The sequence below is a fragment of the Pimephales promelas genome, chromosome 16 (assembly GCF_988280905.1).
Source record: "Pimephales promelas chromosome 16, fPimPro1.hap1.1, whole genome shotgun sequence".
NCBI lineage: Eukaryota > Metazoa > Chordata > Actinopteri > Cypriniformes > Leuciscidae > Pimephales > Pimephales promelas.
Window position 1 is genome coordinate 23,633,555 of NC_142784.1, and position 23,032 is coordinate 23,656,586.

General features: G+C 38.3%; 1 protein-coding gene across 1 annotated transcript in view; it reads left to right on the forward strand.

Annotated features, from left to right (window-relative positions):
- The window catches only part of LOC120478543 (uncharacterized), a 48,104-nt gene that overhangs the window by 16,292 nt on the left and 8,780 nt on the right, over positions 1–23,032 (forward strand). Inside the window, exons 38-83 of the mRNA XM_039670472.2 lie at positions 546–764; positions 989–1,095; positions 1,189–1,342; positions 1,435–1,534; positions 2,104–2,270; positions 2,450–2,683; positions 2,765–2,952; positions 3,833–3,941; positions 4,017–4,167; positions 4,244–4,383; positions 4,462–4,611; positions 4,694–4,819; positions 5,786–5,941; positions 6,213–6,329; positions 7,453–7,614; positions 7,697–7,915; positions 8,008–8,175; positions 8,254–8,388; positions 8,936–9,151; positions 9,403–9,581; positions 10,206–10,308; positions 10,381–10,539; positions 10,637–10,799; positions 10,914–11,017; positions 11,107–11,286; positions 11,453–11,659; positions 11,763–11,942; positions 13,142–13,333; positions 13,431–13,580; positions 13,909–14,012; positions 14,094–14,296; positions 14,738–14,958; positions 15,511–15,657; positions 15,731–15,895; positions 16,301–16,452; positions 16,533–16,701; positions 16,776–16,884; positions 17,721–17,860; positions 18,014–18,139; positions 18,267–18,446; positions 19,302–19,526; positions 19,619–19,745; positions 19,977–20,176; positions 20,271–20,483; positions 21,259–21,404; positions 21,484–21,611. Coding sequence (XP_039526406.2) covers positions 546–764; positions 989–1,095; positions 1,189–1,342; positions 1,435–1,534; positions 2,104–2,270; positions 2,450–2,683; positions 2,765–2,952; positions 3,833–3,941; positions 4,017–4,167; positions 4,244–4,383; positions 4,462–4,611; positions 4,694–4,819; positions 5,786–5,941; positions 6,213–6,329; positions 7,453–7,614; positions 7,697–7,915; positions 8,008–8,175; positions 8,254–8,388; positions 8,936–9,151; positions 9,403–9,581; positions 10,206–10,308; positions 10,381–10,539; positions 10,637–10,799; positions 10,914–11,017; positions 11,107–11,286; positions 11,453–11,659; positions 11,763–11,942; positions 13,142–13,333; positions 13,431–13,580; positions 13,909–14,012; positions 14,094–14,296; positions 14,738–14,958; positions 15,511–15,657; positions 15,731–15,895; positions 16,301–16,452; positions 16,533–16,701; positions 16,776–16,884; positions 17,721–17,860; positions 18,014–18,139; positions 18,267–18,446; positions 19,302–19,526; positions 19,619–19,745; positions 19,977–20,176; positions 20,271–20,483; positions 21,259–21,404; positions 21,484–21,611 — 7,390 coding nt within the window. The remainder of the gene's footprint in view (positions 1–545; positions 765–988; positions 1,096–1,188; positions 1,343–1,434; positions 1,535–2,103; positions 2,271–2,449; positions 2,684–2,764; positions 2,953–3,832; positions 3,942–4,016; positions 4,168–4,243; positions 4,384–4,461; positions 4,612–4,693; positions 4,820–5,785; positions 5,942–6,212; positions 6,330–7,452; positions 7,615–7,696; positions 7,916–8,007; positions 8,176–8,253; positions 8,389–8,935; positions 9,152–9,402; positions 9,582–10,205; positions 10,309–10,380; positions 10,540–10,636; positions 10,800–10,913; positions 11,018–11,106; positions 11,287–11,452; positions 11,660–11,762; positions 11,943–13,141; positions 13,334–13,430; positions 13,581–13,908; positions 14,013–14,093; positions 14,297–14,737; positions 14,959–15,510; positions 15,658–15,730; positions 15,896–16,300; positions 16,453–16,532; positions 16,702–16,775; positions 16,885–17,720; positions 17,861–18,013; positions 18,140–18,266; positions 18,447–19,301; positions 19,527–19,618; positions 19,746–19,976; positions 20,177–20,270; positions 20,484–21,258; positions 21,405–21,483; positions 21,612–23,032) is intronic.

Genomic DNA, 23,032 nt, shown 5'->3' on the forward strand with positions numbered 1-23,032 from the left:
TAACAAAAGTACGTGAAACAGTGTGCATTATGCCACTGTTCATGTTTTAAACAGTAGTTTGCTACATTTCCGTCCTCATCACATTGCTTAATTCTTTGCGAGGCATCCAGTTATTTGTATTATATAATAATTGTCATTGTGCATTAATGTTTTATGTTAAAATAATGGTTAATATAAATCTGTCTCTCTCTACAAAGCTTCTATTTCTTTCAGTTCCAGTTCTGCTCGTATACAACATATTTACTATATTATACACTATACTATTTACATCAGATATGATTATAATAGTATGGTAGTATGCTATTCTGAACATATCTATTTTATGTTGCTGCTAGAATAGTAGTGAAAGTAGTGTCAATAGGTTACTTCCTAAGTATATGAAATTGACTCAATTAAATGATTTACTTCCCAAGTCTAAGTCCAAGAAAATCAATTAATTTGTAAACAGCACCACTCAGTGGAGAGAGACAATACACAAACAAGCTGACTGATTCCATCCAAATCCAGCAATCATATTTAAGCTGTTATCTTATGTCTGCCTGTAGGTTTCTATTGTCCTGAAGGCACAGGGTATGACTGGAGGCCTTGTCCAGCAGGGACATACAGTCCTGACTCTGGTTTGAGTTCCCTCTCTGAGTGTAGGGAATGTGATGGAGGACACTACTGCCCTCTTCTGAACTCCACCTCTGTCACAGGAGAATGCTCTGAGGGATATTACTGCGTGCATGGGAACATCTCACCTCGACCTCAAACGCAGTCTGCAGGTAGCTGGGTTAACATCCACAGATTTGCAGAATTTACTGTACATAACAAATTCTGAATGAAAGATGTGTTTTAGGATACATTTTTTTAATAGTTAAATATATAAAAATAAAGGTCTGCAAACAGTTTTTGAAAAAGCAACATCAAATTGTTTTTGCCTTACCTGAATACTTTATAAATATATATAAAATAGAATTTAATAATGTTTTTTTTTTTTTTTTTCAAGGAGCAGGAGGACCTTGTCCTGTGGGTCACTTTTGCCCACAAGGCACCACTCAACCTCAACCTTGTCCAGAGGGCACTTACAGTAACAAAACCAAACTGATCAAAGTGGTAAGAGGAATTTCTCTATCGATAACCGCATGACCACACACGTCCCATTGTCCTGTTGCATCTGTAAGGACCATGGATACCCTTATCTTATAGGAAGAATGTTTGCCATGTTCTCCTGGTCATTATTGTGACATATCTGGGCTGACTTCACCCAGCGGAGAATGCTGGGAAGGTTTTTACTGCACACAGGGAGCCGTACTCCCCAACAGCCCAATCAACGATCACAGAGGAGGACCGTGTCCGACAGGTAAATGACAGATCTCCAATTCAGGGCAGATTAAAAACGCCCACCTTCCCCTCACACCGGCCCACCTCATCCTGTTTTCCGCTCCCGCGCAGGTTATTTTTGCTCTAGAGGCTCCAGTGCTCCTCAGATCTGTCCAGAAGGATCCATCAGCAGTAGAGAGCGACAGGACAGCTGCAGCCTGTGTCCCCAGGGGTAGATAAAAAATGGTTAACATTTAAAGTTGAAGTGTATATGTTTTTTTATTTTATTTTTTTACGTTAAATTACTTTCTAATGTCCCAGATTGTGCCGAGCCATCAGCCCACATGGTTGTATTTTTCTCCAACGTTTTTATTTCAGCTGTGTTATCCGCAATGCTTCATGGGATTGCAGTTCATTCCCTCATTAAACCCATTAAGTGCATAGTCTTGTACATTTGTCTTTTTGTCTGGTTTTTATATTTTTTATTGCTTCAAATCTAAGTTTGTTATGTTGTGAATGACCTTGTAGCTGGTTGATCTGGTTCATGGCTTATAACTCTTTAATGAAGACATTTTTAAAATCCCTGTGGGGAAAATGAATCAAGGCCACTGGAAAAGCAAAGTTGCACTGTTGTGAGTTTTGGCCGGGGCTATTTGTTTGATCACCCAATAGCAGACAGTGGAGTGTTCATGAAGCCTGCCATTAATTTTGCATTCTGTTTGGTGGAGCAAGTGCAGCAAAAATTACATACTTTACAATCAAGTCATTCATTGTAAAGTAAATATCTCTTTTCACTTACAGTTATTACTGTCCTGCCTCTGGTTCCTCTTCTGAACGCATTGAATGCCCAGTAGGCCATTATTGCCCTAAGGGGACCCATCTACAAAATCAGCACCCCTGTCCAGCAGGGACTATTAACCCACATACAAGGATGACCAGCCGTGAAGACTGTTTTCCCTGCCCTCCAGGTACAATTTCGACTGCATTCCTATTGAGTCATTCCTCAGAGTTACACATCTCTTATTCTCAGAGGGTCACGCTGCCCTATTTCTTCACAGTATTTGCGTAATATCATTTTCAGTTGCAGCCCCTTGTGTTTCTGTCAAATCTCAGCTGTGAAATTTCCTACAAACTTTCCACCCGGCAGGTTTCTTCTGCAAGTCTCCTGGACAGAGTGCTGTGTCTGGACCGTGTGCGGCTGGACACTTTTGTCTCTCGGGAGCTGTGTCCCCCACACCCGTGGATGGAGGGACAGGTGATAAATGTCCTCAAGGACACTACTGTCCCCTAGGGTCCTCATTCCCTGAGCCTTGTCCACCAGGCAGCTATAGCAACAGCAGCCAGAACACTAAGCTGTCTGAATGTCTGCCCTGCCCTCCAGGTCAGTGCTCCTTTTTTGGAGACTTCAGACTTCTTTTTTGATCCCTTCGTTTCTACTGATTTGTGGACATTTTCTTTGTAGGATCTGCTTGTTCCAGTAGGGGTCTCTCCTCCCCTTCTGATGTGTGCCAGATAGGATACTACTGCCCACATGGTCAAAATTCCAGCCAGCCTGCCGACTACATCTGCTCACCTGGACATATGTGTCCAGCTGGCACACCTAACCAGATCCCCTGCCCGCTTGGGACCTTCCAGAGCCTCCTGGGGCAGGTCAGTTGAGAGAGAGTCAGGACTGTTTAACATAAAAAGATTGTTCTCTTTAGCATTACCATTAGTGTTGTGATTAAGATAAAGTAAATCTAAGTTGAAAAAGTACAATTACTACAACTAAAACTAAATTGAAAATAAATTAAAGCTAAAAAGAAATGACAAAAACATAAAAAATTGCTGAAACAAATTAAAATCAAAACTAAAAAAATATAAAAATAAAAGCTAACTCAAACTATTAATAAACACGATAATAGTATTTAAATAATACTAAAGCAAAACTGATTTCCAACACATCTTAAATGATGTATTTTGTTTAACAGCATTTTATAGTGGAAATTATGTTTATGTAAAATTAAAATGAGCAATGTTTGAGTAAAATTATAGACTGGTTATTTATATTGCAAAATTTCTAGCATGGTATATAGTGCTGGTCAGAATTATTTGCCCCCTTTGGTAAATATGATCAAAGATGGCTGTAAAAAATAAATCTGCATTGTTTATCATCTCCTAAACACATTGGGAACAATTATTTACCCCTTTGTATTAAATACTTTTTGCAACCTCCTTTTGCCAAGATAACTGCTCTTAGTTTTCTCCTATAATGCCTGATGAGTTTGAAGAACACCTGACAAGAGATCAGAGACCATTCCTCCATACAGAATCTCTCCAGATCCTTCAGAATCCCAGCTTCTTCTCTTCAGTTCAGCCCACTCATTTTCCATGGGGTTCAGGTCAGGGACTGGGATGGCCATTGCAGATGCTTGGTTTTTTTGCTCAGTGACCCATTTTTGTTTTGATCCAAACATGGCCCAAGCTTTTTAATGTGATCTTAATATAACAAAGCTTAAAAAAATATACTTTATCTACATCACATCCTTAGGCAGAATGTTCTGTGTGTCCGGCTGGATATTTTTGTGCTGGTTCAGACACAGTAACAGAAGGAACCTCTATACCTGTGCCATGTCCTAGGGGATATTACTGCCCTGCAGGTAATTACAAAATTACTCCGAGTACATGATGAGTACACGTGAACCCTTTTTTACTCTATTTTGTATTTTGAACAGGCTCAGAGTCCGGAGTGAGCTTCCCTTGCCCTGTGGGCACTTTTAATGGCCAGTTAGGCCTGTCCAGGAAGGATCAGTGTGTCCCCTGCCCCCCTGGTAATTACTGCAGCTCGTCTGGCCTGGAGACCCCTACGGGCAACTGTTCTCCAGGGTGAGTTTATTCCACTCAAATGTCCGGTTGAATAATATAGGCCTGTTTTCTTATGCTAATGTCTTGGATTTTGCAGTTATGTTTGCAACCTGGGTGCCTCGCTCTCAGAGCCAGTTGGAGATTCCACGGGAGGAAGATGCGCAGCTGGTTTCTATTGCCCACCGGGTGCCAGCCATATGGAGCCCTGTCCTCTGGGCACATTTGGCTCATTAGAAGGTCTTATTCCAGCATATGTAGCATGCTTGCACTGTTCAATATGGATGAATGGAACTAACTTTGTGGGTGTTTGAATAGGAGCAGCATCTGTAGTGGTGTGTCAGTTGTGCACACCAGGACATTACTGTGCAGAACCAGGGCTGAGTTCACCCTCTGGGCCCTGTAGTCCTGGATACTACTGTATTCAAGGATCACACACCCCTATGCCTCAGTACTACAACAACACAGGTCATTTTCTCCACTTACCGCAGTGTTTGATCATGGTAATGAGTCTAAGCATTGCAACGGTAATTAGTTGAATTTGTTTCAGATGGTGAAGATCCTGGGGCTTGTACAGTGGAGGATGTTCGTTCTCAGATTCAGTTCATTGGGGATCTCTGTCTTGCAGGGCACTACTGCCCGATTGGCAGCGCACGACCAGAAGCCTGCCCACCAGGTAGAGTTTGAGCTAAATATGAAAATTCTGACATCATTAACTGATTATATCTTTCTGTGGGACAAAAAGGAGACGTTTAACATAATGTTTACGCTGCTCCTTTTCATACAATACTGGAAAGGATATAGTGACGAGGAGTTTTCAAGCTCCAAAATGGAGAATTTTCTCAGAGAATTACCTTGATTTTGGTCTGTTCCTCACACAATGCTATTATATTGTCTCAGAGGACTTGGAAAATAACACACACATTGTACGTGCTACTGCTTTTTTGGAACTTTTTGGCTGCTGACCGCAATATGCTTCCATGCTTTCATATTCCTTTTCATATGCATCCTTTCTAAGTAAAATTATTGATTTGCTTGATCAAAAGTGACAGTTAACAGATCTATAATGTTGAAAAAGATTCTATTTCTGTTTCAAATAAATGCTGTTCTCTGAGCTTTCTATTCATCAGAGAATCCTGAAAAAAATAATTCAAGGTTTCCACAAAAATATGCAATCGTTTCAACATCGCCATTTATAAGAAATGCACCAAATTAGCATATTAGAAAAACTTTTGGAGGATCATGTGACACTGAAGAATAAAATAATGGTTGCTGAAAATTCAGCTTTGATAGGACAGAAATAAATATTTTAAAATACATTGCAATAAAAACAGTTATTTAAAATTGTGAAAGTATTTCACAATATTTCTGTTTTTTTATTAGATTTTTGATCAAATAAATACAGCCTTAGGGAGCACAAGAGACTTATTTAAAAAAACACAAAAAGTGTTTTTCAGTTTTTGTTTCCACTGAAAAAAGAGCAATGAAATATGTAGCAAAAAATGTAATTTTCTAAGAAACGTTACTATGTCACCTCCAGTTTGATTTACAGAAGAATAATCAACATCCAACTTGACAGTATTTTGTTAGTATCTCTCTAATTGCGTTTAATCAAATGATCTCTGATTGTTCTATATTATAGGTTCATTCCTGGGCCAGCGTGGTGGTGTGTCTGAGACAGAGTGTCATCCATGTACCCCTGGATTCTACTGTCCAGACTGGGGTCAGAGCTCTGCAGAGCTCCGCTGTCCTGAGGGCAGCTTCTGTCCGGCAGGTTCTGTAACAGGACATCAACCTGGTAGGAGGCAACACTGACGAAGCAGAAATCCATATGTCCTCTAGGCATCAGTTAAACTGGGGTACTGGATATACAGAGTGCTGAGCAAGTTTAATAAATAAAGAGAGACAGCGTCTGCTTCCTCCTTCCATTTATCTTATTGACTCGCCACAGCATCTCTACAGGGTTGCCCTAGTGCTGTCTGAATTATTTAGTACCGTTGCCATAATATGTCTAGACATCGTTTATTTTTATACTGCCAGTCTTTTACCTTTATGATCTGTCTGTTCAGACCGTCAGTGTCCGTCTGGTCACGCATGTCCATATGGCAGTGTCAAGCCTGCCATCTGTTCGCCTGGTACTTATCAGCCTCTGCTATCCCAGCCTTCCTGTCAACCATGCCCACCAGGTAAATATTATATGGCTGAGTCTTTCTAAGCCTCTTAAGGAATGTCTGGGTCATATTTCACTCTAATATCATAAAGAAAACAAATAAGTAAATGTATTTTATTAAGAAAATATTAAGCCTACTACATTTATAATTTGCCTTGACTAATCTATGTATTATTTTTAGGATAATTACACATGGTTTACCATACATTTCTATAGTTACTCTCTGACTATCCTGATGTTTTATGTTACTGCAGGGTATTTTTTTACATTACAGTGAAACAATACTGTAGCACAAAGTTGAAATAAGGACATTTTGATTTTTTTTTTATCTTAATGGTTCTAAAAAAGGGCTTAATTTTCTTCAAGCTAAATTTAATAAAAAAAGAAATACATTTTGAAATAAGAAAATTAGTAAATAAAATGATTTCTTTAGATTGTTTTATTTAAATATGACATTGATATTTTTGTTGTTGTTATCAGATTCCCTGTATGTCAAGAAATGGAAGCATAGAAAAGCCGACATTTTAATGTTTTACATTTACCATTCTCATTATCAATTATGATTTTCATTATAATAATACAGCATTTTTTTTCACATTACAGTAAAAAATTTAGATCTGTATGGTCCTAAAAATAAGTTTCAGAATTTAGATTTACGCGTGAAATATGACCTAGACATTTTCCTGACAAGTTTCTTGACTTTCATGAAAAAATCTGGATCATATTTCTCTTCAAATTCATAAGAAAATTGAAAAATGTATTTCACAAAGGAAATTAAGTATTGACATTTTTTTTAGGACAATTGTACCTCCCAATTTTCCCTACCATGATGTTTTTCTTTAAATTCAAATCAGCATTTGTATTTTTAAAGAAATGTATTGTTTTTTTTAATTATTCAACCAAGTTACTGTACTTCATTTTATTTTTGATACTGTATTTTATTTTTATTATTATGATTTTTTTTATTCTAAACTGTTTTAATTATTCTGATTTCTTTTGATTATTTTAATTTCTTCCATGTAAAGCACTTTGCATTGCCACTGTGTATGAAATGTGCTATATAAATAAACTTGCCTTGCCTTGCCTTGCCAAGCGAATTGTATTATTTTTACAGTATTAAATGCTTTTTCTTCTACAAGGTTTCTACTGTATGGAGGGTTGCACCACCCCGCTTCCCTGCCCTCCGGGCACTGTGAATATGATTGAGGGGTTGCAATCACAGCTGGATTGCTCTCCATGTCCTCCTGGATTCTACTGCAACACCAGCGCACTAATCATCCCCTCTGGACCCTGCTCCGCAGGTCAGTGTCACAGAGATGACCATTACAATCTGTTCTGGTGGTGTATCTCTTAATTTCACATCTGGTTCTCCCTCCATAAAAGGTCATTTCTGCTCATCTGGGGCCACAGAGCCTGCCCCAGTCTCTCAGATGTATGGAGATATATGTCCGGCAGGATATTACTGCCCTGAGCAGAGCAGTGCTCCGTTACCCTGTCCTGTTGGTTTTATTCTCCAGGACAAAGGGGCCACCTCCTCTAATGACTGCTCCCCTTGCCCTCCAAGAAGATATTGCACTGCACCAGGCTCCTCTCAGCCATCAGGTTGGCAGATAATAAATATTACACTGCAGACCACAAAATAATTCAGCTGAATGATGATAAATGATGCATATATTATTTTTGCCCTTCTGCAGGGTTTTGCGCTCCAGGTCATTATTGCGTTGGTGGTGCAGATACTGCCATACCTCATGCCACATTTTCGCAGAGGACCTGTTTTTGTGACCTCATATCTTTATCCCACCTCCAAAAGTATGATCTTTGCCTTCTGAAGCACAACATAACCTGTTCAATTCACATTCCAGGTAGGATTCTTGGTATGGCACTAAATCATTTATATGGTAACGGATGAGGCTGTTAAAACTGACTGACACTTTTTCAAGGAGATGGTGCCGGAGTCTGGGATGACCTGGATCCCAGACCTCTATTCGATATATCCGAGTCTGAGGGTTATTCAGAATTACGCCTACAAATCACAGAATCGTGTACTGGTTTCAAAGGGGACCTGTGTCCTACAGGTACACAATGCACACTGATATATTTGTTAATAAAAGTCTTCTTTAACATTGCATTAAAAGGATTGTTCACCCAAAAAAAATGTTAATGGTTAATGTCATTGCAAACTTTTTTCGGAACACCAAAGGAAGTATTTCAAATAATTTACCGGTCAGTCTTTTCTATGCGTCAATGAACTAGAACTGGAGCTTAAAATGATGCAAATGTACCAGAAATTCATCGTAAATGTAGTTTATATGACTTGTGCACAATATTCCATATCTTCTGATGTCATATTATTTTTCTGGGTTGAGCAACAGACCACAAAGTTTGCCATTATTCACTAAAAACTTTATTAAAGAGTAATGTTATTTGATTCATTAACAATTCAGACCAGTTGTGAACCCATTCATTGAAAAGTTCTGACTCAAATCACTATTTCAAAGTATATCAAGACAGAATTATCTTTTTTTTTATGGTGAAATATCTCTTTAAATCGGCCATCTCTATCTGTATAAGATCATGATGATTGTGTTCTGATGGCTAAAGCTCAATGAATCATTTCTACAGGGTCTTATTGCCCAGTGGGTTCGTCTCTTCCCCAGCCCTGTGATTCGGGCTCTTATTGTAATCAGACTGGCCTGCACACTCCTGTAGGCCTCTGTTTGGCTGGATTCTTCTGCCCCACAGGATCCTCAAATCCTAGTGCTGTGCTTTGTCCTCCTGGACACTACTGTCCCCGAGGCACACCGCTACCCCTGCCCTGTCCACAAAGCACAATGTGTAGTAAGTGAAGCTAGCAGATTAATGAACATTTTCATTATTTTGCAAGATGTATCTTCAATTCAACTTCAGTATTTACCAGCATACGTAGATGTTGTTTGATGTCCCGTCTTTATTGCCTATTAACATTTTACCTGCCATTAACCAATTAAAAAGCTTTTAAAGCACAGCGCCTATTTTTAAGTAGGACAAGTCATTTTTCTGGTTTGAACTCTTCCGGAAGTTTTATGGTTTTATTATTTAATATTCACCAGGAACTGCTGGTGCATCCAGTGCAGAAGATTGCCTTGAATGTCCACCGGGATATTTCTGTGAGCGAAGAGGCCTAACTGAGCCCTCTGGTCTGTGCTCTGAGGGCTATTACTGCCCTGGACGACAGAATACATCCAGACCACCTGAGTATGTGTGTAGTGCAGGCCACTTCTGTGAAAGGGTAAGTGGAAAACTCACGATATTCACTAGTGAATTGATTGATTGACAAACATTTTTTATTTGTATATTATTAAAATATATTGTTTTGCTTTTTGCTCAATTGAACATGCTCATCTGAACAACTTTAAACATATTTCATTACTTATAACATTAATGACACCAGAATACAGGAACAAGCTTTTTTTATGTATATTATTAAAATATTAATAATAATTCAAGAATAAAATGCACTTCTTAGGTCTTGTTTAGCCTGAAAAAATAATTAATATTTAATCTATAACAAGTATATACCTTTAAAAGTCAAAGTTATACTGTATGGTGTACAAATTCAAATTTATATTGAACTTTTTCTTTAAATATAACATTATAAAATAATCTCATTATGTAATTATTTAATGAATTTATTTAAATTTAAATTCATTATTTAATTTTTATGGGGTTTCTGTAGTATTTGAAGTCTTTTTCTGGACTGAAATTTTTAATTTTGAGTGACCCAAACAGTAAATGGCATGAATTTACTAAATGACTTGTTAATTTAAATCCTATTTTTAAAAATTAATTTAAATATTTTAAAAGAACAGTGTGACTTCTACAAAGCATACTCATGTTGTTCCCACTCTAACAGGGCAGCCTCATGGAGAGGCCATGTTTCCCAGGTAGCTTTCAGCCTAGTCTCGGCCAGCATAGATGTGAACTGTGCCCTGCCTCCTTTTTCTGCCCTGAGAACGGTACAAATAAAATTTCAATAAATGAACAGATGAAATGTATGCCTTTGCTTAAGGATGTGTTTCTTGTACTAGGTATGACACACCCATTCCCGTGTCAGCCTGGATTTTATTGTCCAATCGGAGCATCCAGTCAACATCCATGTCCTCCAGGCAGTTATGGGAACCGGTCTGGATTGGCCGAGTCTTCTGAATGCTCTCAATGTGACCCTGGGACCTATTGTATTGGGTCAGGTATGACACGGGAACAATGATTATTTCCCCTAGAGAACATGCTAATCCTGCTTGGTCTTATACTGTATGTTGAGCTGATATTTGTTTGTTTGTCCAGGAGCTGTGTCACCAACTGGCCCTTGCAGTGCTGGATTCTTGTGTTTTGGAGGAGCCATCACTCCCATCCCAAATGATAATGAGACTGGAATACCATGTCCATCTGGATCGTATTGTCCAGCCGGAAGTTTTGCTGCAATACCTTGTCCCAAGGGCACATTTAGGTACCAGTGTGACACATAATAGTACAAAACAACCTTTTACGTTATAAAATATTGTTTTTAAATCAATTTGAAAAATCTCATTCTATTAAATAAAATAAATAAATTGTTTTACAGCAATCTGCATCAACTATCCAACATAAGTCAGTGCCAAAACTGTACAGCCGGGTTTTATTGCTCAGAACCAAGCCTGACCTCAGTCAGTGGACCCTGCTTATCAGGTTTGAATACAAATCTACGACAGACATTGCTAAGCCTTTACAGGACTTCTTTTAGATTCTTATTAATATGACATGTTGTATTCTCACAGGGTTTTACTGCAGTGAGGGATCTCCGACTCCAGCTCCTCTGTCAGCCGTTTATGGCGATATTTGTCCTCCTGGTCACTATTGTGAGATTGGTAGCGCTGTGCCAACTCCCTGTCCAGTGGGTACCCAGCGCTCTGATAGCGGGGGAAAGAGCACAGATGATTGCATGCCTTGCCCTGGAGGTACTGTAATACTCTATTTTGGAGATATACTGTACTGTCTGCTCTGTGACCTCAAGGTAATGCTCCATTGCTCCATTTCAGTGTAGTTTCTACACTTTTTAGAAGAGGTCAAATATAAAAGTGATTGTTGTCATTGGTCTTTTTATATGTTGTTGTTTGATCGCAGGTCAGTTTCAGGATCAGAGGGGGCAGAGCGAGTGTAAGCCCTGTCCTCCTGGTTTCCACTGCATCAATCTCACAAGCGGCTCTACGGGGGTCAGCACTCCTTTGGTCTGTCCTGAAGGCTTTTACTGCCCCAATGAGACTCAGCCTAGAAACCCAGTTCCATGCCCCAAAGGCTCATACAGTGATTCTTTAGGCCTCATTTCAGCAGGTGATATATTCTCTATTCTACAGCAATAAGTGAGGAACATTATTACATGCATTTTTCCATTTCTGTCATGCTTATTTTATATATGTTTTTTATATAATTTCAGAACAATGCCTGGTGTGCCCTATGGGATATTTCTGCGGTTCAGATGGTCTCTCCAAGCCCTCTGGGCCCTGTGCCCCCGGATTCCTCTGTTTTGTGCAAGCAACAGTTCCCAACCCCACTGACAACAGCACTGGCACTATGTGTCCACCTGGGGCATACTGCCTTCTGGGAATAAGAGCAGGTTTTTATCAATATTTTAAAGAAAACCTATTACAGTATGACCCTTTTCACAAGATGTAAAATATGTCTCTGATATCCCCAGAGTGTGTGTGTGAAGTTTTAGCTCAAAATACCCAACAGATACTTTTTTACAGCATGTTTAAATTGTCACATTTTGGGGCTCAGAAAAATGCACCGTTTTAGTGTGTATCCCTTTAAATGCAAATGAGCAGCTCCTGCCGGCACAGAGGACACAACAGAAGCTTTCAGCAGCGGTGTTCATTTTCATTTCAATTCAATTCAATTCAAACTTTATTTATCCACGTAGGGCAATTCAGTTTTAGCCTACCAGTCGTATCAACAAGACTTAGTCAAGCATTCAGAAACACCGTCAATGACGTCATATTACATTTGGGCACCAGAACAAAGCAACAAATACACAGGCCACAATACATAAATTTAGCAAAACTGAAAAAAAACCTAAAGTAGCTAAACTAAAGTTTAACTTTACTATATATTTATTTCAGTTTTAGTCATTTTAGAACATTTTATTTCAGTTAGTTCTTAAAGTAATAGTTTTTAATGTAATATTTACATTTTGTTTAATAGATTAGCTTTATTTAAATCAACAAAAACTCATTTGAACAGTTTTAGTAAAAAACCTGGGTGCGCTCATGCATTGCTAATGGATCTTAGTGGCATGATTTCAGATGATAAAAATGTATTGCCCATTACTGAGAAGCTCTGTAACTATAATTGACATTTTCTATTACTCATACTGTATGTTACGTAAAGTGCAAATGAGTCAGGAAATAGCTTCGAAAAGATAACGATTTTGCGATTGGCTCATTATGGCACAATAACAACATTGGTGTGGACAAGCTGTTGAGCTCTTTTACTAAGGGTTTTTCAAAGACCAAAGCTACAGTTCATGCCCCTTTTCCTAATTTTTTTACACACATATTTTTTTTTTAAATTTTCTTTGCACCCTGATCTGGTTGAGCGCAGTGATTCTATTTTTTCTTTCAAACATTTTTAAATAAAATGATTTGCTACTTTTATCCTTTGTGGAACAGGATATACAGTACTGTAGTTTTACAGAACCCTGATTGAAAACCATTACAGTACAGTTAAAGCACTGGTATTATGCCAGAATTTGGAGTGGAATGATGCAACCATGAGTCATATGTTATTATTGTCCATTTCTGTTGTGCCGTGTAGGTGAATGTTCTGCAGGCTACTTCTGTGACTGGGGCTCCAGCAGTCCTGAGCAGAGTCTCTGTCCTGCTGGTTTCTATTGCCCCGCAGGCACACACAAGCCCCTGGCCTGCACTGCAGGCACTTTCAGCTTCGTCTTGGGCAACAGCCACAGAGAAAACTGTGAACTGTGTCCATTAGGCTACTACTGTCCGGGTGCGTTAGTATTTCTATCTACAAGAAAATTCATTTAAAACCATCTCTGTGTTTTTTGTAAATCAATTACAATAGATCCTATTGCATTACAATGCAGGGGAAGCAGTATCAGAGCCTCTTCCATGTCCACTGGGACATTTCTGCCCCATGGGCACATCACTAGGCACTCAGTTTCCCTGCCCTCCAGGAACAATGCAGCCACAGTCTGGCACAGCCAGTATGGAGGATTGCTTACCGTGTCCTGCAGGTCAGACTGAAAATACTACATGAAAATAACAAGACGTATTGCACAAATACAGTACTTTTCGAAAATTTGGGGGAATGAAATGATACTTTTATTCAGCAAGGATGCAATACATACTGTAGATCAAAAGAAATAATTTCATTGTAAAAAATATATTAAAAGAAAAAAAGTTGTTTTGAAAAGTAATTGTAATTATATACTGTATTTTTGCTCAAATAATTAGAGCCTTGGTTAGCATAAGAGACTTTCAAAACCTTTACGTCAGTCTTTTGAACAGTAGTGTATAATATGTGGGGGAAAAGGATCTAATCCATGTAATCTGTTTATCTAGGCATGTTTTGTGCTCGCCATGGCCTTTCAGAGCCTACAGGGCACTGCCAGGATGGATATCACTGTCCTTCGGGTGCCACGAGCCCTGATGGCACTGGAAACATGGTATATAATCAGTTCTGTCTCTAATTAGATTCACTGTGTGTTTATAAAGAGTTCAATTGATTTGAAATGTGTGATTTTCAGATGGAATCTACAGGCAACAACATGTGCCTGGCGGGCCATTATTGCCCAGCTGGTATCAGTTCTCCTCTCCCCTGCCCCGCCGGAACATTCTCCAGCTCCCCAGGGTTGAGTGGGGCAGAGCAGTGCCAGCCGTGTCCTCCCGGGTACTTCTGTGAGCAGACTGCTATGATCCATCCATCAGAAGCAACTCTCTGTGATGCTGGGTAATTATTTATATCAATGCTTTTCAGGCGCTAAACACAGTCATCTGACAACTGTACACCCACACCCACTTGAGCTGAGCCAACCGGGTACACTCATGCGTTGCTAATGGATCTTTGTGGCATGATTTGAGAAGATTTATTGCCCTTTACTGAGATGCACTGTAACTATAATTTATATTTTATATTATGCAAATGCTACTCAAAGTTCAAATGAGTCAGAAAATAGCTTTGAAAAGAAAACTTATTAAAATGACTATGTGGATCCAGTTTCTATCCAGTTATAATCAGTAATGAAAACAGATACAGTGGAGTGGCAGTGAAGTGCTTTTGCGATTGGCTCATTTCGATCAGTGGAGGAGGATTATACATTGGACATCTAAAATCTGGCATTTTCTTTCTTTTGGAATATAGTATGTGACAGCTTTATTTGTCCCCTCACAGATATGTTTGTATGAACGGCAGTCGTAGTGCTCGACCAGTAGATGGACTACAGGGTTATATTTGTCCGAGCGGACACAGTTGCCCCATCGGAGCACCATTGGAAGTGCCATGTAAGCCTGGCACATATAGCAGTGCTCCTGGCGCCGCCCACTGTCTCTCATGCCCTGCTGGCACAATGTGTCCTTCCCCTGGCACACAGGAGCCTTCTCCATGTCCCATGGGTGAGTCCAGCCCACTGCTGAGATTATTTTGGATAATGAGTAATTAATTATGTCTTTCCATTCTGCTAAAAATTAAAATCCGACACTGCTGTTCAAAAGTTTGTAGTCAGTAAGATCAATTATGTTGACCAGGGCTGCCTGCATTTATTTGAACAAAAATATAGTAAAACCTGTAATGTTGTGAAATATTCTTTTAAACAATTTACGTATACATAAAAATGATGGCAAAGCTACATTTTCAGCATCATCACTCCAGTCTTCAGTATCACATGATCCCTCAGAAATCAATTTAAAATGGTGTTGTTTTTTTTTGTAATATTTTTTTTAATAATTTTTTTTATATTTATAATTTTTGTGGAAACCATATTACATTTCCCTCCCAAAATGTTTAGCATTTACTTAAAAATAGAAATCTTTTGTAACATTATTTGTTATTTTTGATAAATCCTTTCTGAATAAAAGTATGAATTTCTAAAAAACTTTAGAACTGTAGTGTTCAATATATGCTATTATGTTTGCTCACAGTCTGCTGTCTTTTCTGTGTTGCATCAGGTCATTTTTGCCCTGTTGGCACTGCTGCAGCTGTACCCTGCCCTGTGGGCACACTGGGACAGGTTACAAGGGCTCAGTCAGAAAGTGCCTGTGTGCCCTGCCCTACTGGCCTCTACTGCAGTTCACCTGGAACATCACAACCACAGGGTCTGATATCATTCCACACTTTGGCTTTGGTCAGTGACTGTATCATATGTCCTAACTGTTGTTTTGTTTGTAGGCCAGTGCCAGCAGGGTTATTTCTGCCAAGGAGGGTCTTCAAATCCTGCACCGTTAAATACGACTGGCTACCTCCGGAATGGCCCCTGCCCACGTGGTCATTTTTGCCCTTCTGGGACCCAAATGCCTCTGCCCTGCCCAGCAGGCAGCATTCGTAACCTCACCGGTGTGTACAAACCATCAACCGACACATTTATTTTAATACAATCTATAAAACATTTAGAGACAGCATTTCTGAATGGAGCAGCATTTAGATGCAAATGAATAATTTAACAGGGTGAGCGCAACAGAGCATCAAAATAAACGAGCAAGTAGTAAAAACAATAGGCTGTGTAGCTTAAAGCAAAGGTGCACAAATATTGCACAGATTCAACTTTAGTTGCTCTCATAAATACACTCGGAATACACTAGCAATAAACATGCACATAAATACACTAGCAATATACTTTTCAAATGAATCACATTCATCTAAACGTTGCTCTTCCCATATTTTTTGTAACCTTTTGCACATTAATATTTTATTTACAGTGATTTGTGTTTATAATATAACTATTTATTGACCTGCCCACAGGGGGTTACTCCATAGAAAGCTGTCTTCCTTGCCCAGCAGGGTATTATTGTGCCAGCGAGGGCCTGAATGCTCCAACAGGCCCCTGTGCTGCTGGCTTTTACTGCCCCATAGACTTCTCCTCCACCACCCCACACGCCTTCCTGTGCCCTAAGGTCAGTTTGGCCTCCTTCACACCTTCTATCCATTTTTAATCTGAGCCTAGCAGACTGACTGACAGGTTTTGCTTTCTCAGGGTCATTATTGTACTTTGGGTTCACCCTTGGCCTTGCCATGCCCCACGGGACAGTACCAACCGAATCCAGGCTCGGATAACTGCATCCCCTGCCGTCCGGGCTATTACTGTGAGGAGGCAATTATTGGAGACCCCCGGCCATGTCCGCCACATTCCTACTGCCCTGCGGGTAACCCATGTTGCTGTAACTCTCTGTGGTGTCATTGTTACATTTACTTTATCCCATTGTGCTTTTAATTGCAGCCACAATGGTTCCTCAGCCTTGTCCAAATGGCACATACACCCCACCTGAGGTCAGGGGTCTGCAGGAGAAGAGAGAGTGTTTGCCGTGTCCACCAGGAAAGTTCTGCAAGTACGTCTACAGAGTGTTTCATGAAGTGTTTCTTCAACTATTAGAAAACAAACTTAAAGGACAGTTTACAATCTCTCATTAGTTTATTTTATCCACCAACAATTTGAGGTCGGTAAGATTTTATAGAATGTTTTTGGAAAAAAGTATCTTATGCTCATCAAAAAGCATTTATTCATTCAAAAATACAGTAAAAACAGTAATATTGTGAAATATTGTTACACTTTAAAATAACTGTTTTTTTTAATTTAAGACTCTTTTATGTTATCGTGTATGGGCTGAGCAGAGTCTGCCGCCATGGGGCCACATTAACACTCGCGCCACCGGCATTGCTCCATTCTCATGGCTCTCTGCCCCACCCATCGCCACTAATATATTTGAAAAATTATTTACATTTATTCCTGTGATGGCAATGCTGAATTTTCAGCAGCCATTACATTACAGTCTCCAGTGTCACACGATCCTTCAGAAATCACTCTAATATACAGAGTTGGAGTTTAAGAAACATTTTTTTATTATGAATATTGAAAACAGATGTGCAGCTTAATATGTTTGTGGAAACCATGATGCAATTTTTTTAGGATTCTTTGATGAATACAAAGTTCAAAAAACATAATTTATATATAATAAAAATATTTGTAACATTATACATGTATAATCACTTGTGATCAAATTAATGCATCTTCGATGAATAAAAGATTCTTTTTTTTCCAAAATAATCTTACTGACCCCAAACCTTTGAACGATTGTGTTATTTGTGTATATGCATCCCATTTTTTTTCTGAATGAAATGAAAATTTGATTAATTTGATTAGTTTTTATGTCTGATTATTCCTCAGGGCTGGACAGGTCAAAGGTCTGTGTGCTGCTGGATTTATATGCATCTCTGGCAGTTCAGAGTTCACCCCTCAGGCGGATTTTCTTCTCAACAGAGACCAGTGTGAGTGGGGAGTGCAATGTGCTGGACCATGTCCTGCTGGTATGTTATTCTGCTTCCTCTCTAAACCCTTCCATGAATCTGATAAAAAGTCTTAATACATGAATAAAGTGATTAACAGTTTTATATGATTATAAATCTGAGATATTTAATCTGAGTGTGTGTGTTTACTCCTGGTGTTTTTTATTTGGACAGGCTTCTATTGCCCTGAAGGTACTGAGGAACCTTTATCTTGTCCCGCCAACACTATAAGAGAAACCCCTGGAGCAAGTGCTATACATAACTGTTTGCTTTGTCCTCCAAGACAATGGTGCTTAGAGGGTATGTCAGTGGCTAAATGCTGTGTAAATACTGTATTTATATACTTATATAAAGTAGTTTTACATGTCTTGCTTCATCCATTGGAATGAAAAAAATAAGTTTTCTTTTGCTTTCTGCCCTCTTATAGGTGAACCCATCCCACGCTTGTGTCCACCAGGCTATTACTGTGATGGCATAGCTGATTATGAGTCTGAGGGGCGGCCCGGGCCCAGACAATGTCCCCCGTTCACATACAGGCCCACATCTGGGGCGGGGAGCAAGGGAGACTGTCTCACCTGCCCACCTGGCACTTTTTGTAACTCCACAGGTCTGACATACCATATGTAACATACTATAAATAATCGTATATTTATGTACACTACCTTTCAAAAGTTTGGAGTTTTGTTTGTTTGTTTGTTTTCAGCAAGAACACATTAAATTGATTAAAAGTTACAGCAAAGAGATTTATAATTACATTTACAGTTACATTATAGATTTTAATTTTCCAATAAAAGCTGTTCTTTTGAACTTTCTATTCATTAAGGAATCTGATTTTTTTTTTTCACAAAAATATTACGAAGCACAATTGTTTTCAATGTTTTTGAGCACCAATCATGTGGCACAGAAGACTGAATTGCTGCTGAATTCAGGGTTGCCATCACAGAAAAAATAAATACATTTAAAAATCTATTAAAATTGAAAACAGTTACTTTTAAATTGTAATATATTTCAACATATTACACTTTTACTGTATGAAGAGTTCAGATGCAATAGCCTCTAAGTGCCATTTGAAATTTTCTTCTAAAATGATCATTTTTATCAAGCTTATATATTTAAGTTCAGTAATTTCACGTAAATGGCAATGAAGATTACCTATTAATTGTCATTTAAGTGAAATTACTGAACTTAAATATACAAGCTTGATAAAAAATGTAATTTTAGAAGAAAATTTCAAATAGCATTTAGAGGCTTTTGCATCTGAACTCTTTGTATATTTATCAAAAAAAAAAAATGCAGCCTTGGTGAGCATAAGAAACGTATTAAAAAATCGCACTGATCCCAAAATGTAATATACCATATCTAAAAATATATCCTTGTATAACCGCTTCATTTCATGTTCAAAATGATTGTCTAGATTATAATTTTGTTGCTTTCATCAGTAAACTATATTAACTGTTTTCAGGGCTCACCGATTTCTCAAGCTTCCTTTGCCCACCGGGTCATTGGTGCAGTGGGACAGGTTTCCCAATGCCCTGCCCTGCAGGCACTATGAGGGCACAGGCCGGGGCAGCTGCTGTCAGCCAGTGTGAACTTTGCCCTCCTGGAACCTACTGCCCAGACCCTCGCACCACAGGCCAGCCTAATACAGCAGGCATCCCATGCCGAGCTTCTTATGAATGTCCTGCAGGTAGGTGCATCATTCATATTTACAAATTCACTAAAAAGTTAATATAAGGCATATTATAACTGTAAAGTATAGTAAAGTGATCCATCATACAGGCTCAGTGACAGAGATCCCTTGCAGAGCTGGTTCGTACTGTAGACTCCAGACAGGAGAGCCCAGACCGTGTCCTGCAGGATACTACTGTCCTGAAGGATCTGACACCTACAGCTCACCGATGCAAGTGTAAGCAACAACCAATTAGGAATGTACGATAAATCGGGACCATATCGGTTATTAGCGAAATTAGACATGTTTGATATTGGATATGTAATTGTGATGCTCCTTTTCTCTATTTTTTTACATCATGTTTGCTGTCTTAAAATTCTCATTTGAAGTTCATCTCTAAAAACACTAGTAATTAAATAAGACTGTTAAATGTAAACATGATTAAAACAAAATGATCTCTTTTTGCAGATGTACTTTTCCACATTACTGTCCAGCCAACAGCTCTGCTATGCTGTCCTGTCCGGACGGCTGGATGCCGCTGAACACCAGTGGACTGAGGAAGTCCCAGGAGAGCAGCTGTGTGCTGTGTGGGGCCGGCACCTATCGGCCTCGTTGGTCCACTCACCTCCAGTGCCTCCTCTGCCCTCCAGGATATCACTGCCCTCCGGGTCAGCACTGAAGAACTCCCAAATTACAATCAAATAGACTAACAATTGCAGCATTGATTGATTATGTTAACTAATTTAATGATCTGTTTACTAGGCTCACACCATTACAGTGATCAATCCTGTCCAGTAGGGTACGTTTGTCCACAAGGCAGCTCTGAGCCTGTTCCCTGCCCGCCTGGATCATATGGAAACCACACTAGTGCAGAATCACTTGAGGAATGTCACAAATGCCCACCAGGCACCTTCAATCACTTGTACGCTCAGAGAGCCTGTTTCCCCTGTGGGAGTTCTTCCACCTCAGATGCAGGTCAGACTGTGTTGTAGAAAACTAAAGGATATTTTGTCAAGCCTTAGGGAACATTCACACTGAACATGTTTTTGCCTCAAAAAACACTATATGCGGGTTAGTAACGAAATAAAAAAAGAAATACTGATACATTTTGTATTGAAATCGAAATTAAAAATTTAATTTAGCCAAAAACCAAAACTGAAAAATAAAGTTTATTTAATAACCATGTATGTACAGTATTGAATGTAAACATTTAAATTGCACATAATGCAGTTTTTATATAAACCTTTTAATGAAATAATTATGTTTCCAGTTCAGTTAATTGTTGGGATAGAAACATTTAAATGGTGTTTAAGAAACTAGTTTTTCGTGGCAGATTTATTAAAAAATATTAAAAAAAATAAATAAATAATGAAAACAACAGATTAATACAGTGTAATCATCTCTATTTAGAAAAATGCTTCTCTCTTGAGTTCTAGCTGACTAAATTAATTAGAAATGAACTAAAATGCATTAACGGAAAACAGCATGGACTAAATGAAAATCAATTTAAAATGAGAAATCAATTTTGTCAAACCAGCCCAAGCTGACATGCTTACCTGCTGTAGCTAAAAACAAAATCTAGAGACATTTTTTTAAAAAAGTTGTATAAATATCTGCACATATTTACGTAAAAAAACTTTGAAAAGGTAGCACAGTAAAAAGCAAAAACATTTTCTGGGTGAATGGCCCCTTATACTCTTAAAAAACAATCAGAGACCATGGAATATATTTATTTGGATTATTTTTACAGGGGCGTCCTCTTGTACCTGCATAGGCAAAAACCGTGCGTTTCAGCAGTCGGATGGGTCATGCTTGTGTAAGACCGGTTTTGTCTTCTACAATCAATTGGACTTAAAAAGCTTCACTGCAGATAGTGAACTGGACTGTCAGCCTGAGGTAAGATGTGTACTGTAGCTCTATGTCTCTTTCATATAACAGTGTGATAATACAGTAAGGAGCTCTTCATTCTGTGAAGGTGAAGAAGCGCTGTTGGGCAGGTCAAGTGAGGCTGGCCTCTACTTTGGAATGTGTCGTCCCATCCACCTACTCCTGTAATGTTACGTGTGGACCTCAGGGAGGGACTTTGGATGTAGGGATGGGCATGTACGTTCACATACAGTGCTACACATACTGTTCCAATGAGGTCTTCTGTGTATTATTATGTTAACACTTTGATTTGACAATAATTGTAATGTTTATGCAAAATACGACATACACTACCGTTCAAAAGTTTGAGATCAGTAAAAAAAATGTTTTTTAATAAAAGTAATACTTTTACTCAGCAAGGATGCATTAAATTAATCGAGTTTTAGATTGTTACAAAATATTTCTATTTAAATTATTTTTATTTATCAAAGAATCCTAAAAGATTTATCACAGTTTCCACAAAAATAATAAGCAGCTCAACTCAAATCAAACCAAATCAGCCTATTAGAATAAATTTTGAAGGTTTATGTGGCACTGAAGTCTGGAGTAATGCTGCTGAAAATTCAGCTTTGCCACCACAGGAATACATTTAACATAGATTTTTAAATATATTAAAAAGAAAATAGGTGTTTTCATTTGTAATAATGTTTCTTTTTACTGTATTTCTGAACAAATAAATGCTGCCTTGCAGAGCATACAGTAAGAAACACCTCACTGACCCCAAACTTTTGAATGGTATTGTACATTAATATTTTAACAGTTAAATAAATTAAGTATAAGTATAAATTCACAAAGTATTATGATAAAAAAAAATAAAGGCCAATTGTATGTGATGACCCTGGACCACAAAACAGTCATAAGTCACACTGGTATATTTGTGGCAATAGCCAACAAAACATTGTATGGGTCAAAATTATCGATTTTTCTTTTATGTCAGAAATCATTGAGATATTGCCCTAAGTAAAGATCATATTCCATTAAGATATTTAGAAAATTTCCAATCGTAAATATATCGAAAATCTATTTTTGTGAGTGGATGCAGCAAAACTTCAAAAAAAAAAGCAAAAAAGGCGATTTTTCTCAATAGTTAGAAATTTTTTTGCACCCTTAGATTCCAGATTTGCAAATAGTTGTATCTCAGCCATAAATCCTAACAAACCATACATCAATGGAAAGCTTATTTATTCAGCTTTCAGATGATGCATAAATCTCAATGTGAAAATATGTACCCTATATGACTAGTTTTGTGGTCCAGGGTCACATATTTGCTAAATTATTTTGGATACATTTTTAAAATTCTGTAAAAAGTTGTTATTAGTTTATAATAACCTAATGCAACAATGCCTAATGCATTAACTAATGTTAACAAACTGACTTTTCTTGTAAGTGTATAATTTATAAGTTGACGATTGTCACTGATAACCAATATTATATGCTGTGCTAGTTGCATAAATAATATAATAATTTTTTTAGATCAATATTTTATAGATCAATATCATTTACAGGCAGCTGGTCATTAACGTAAAATAAACCCCTTCATGACAATACAAGACCACCCTGTCTGGGTTTATTTTGTGATAATGACCATCTAACTGCTC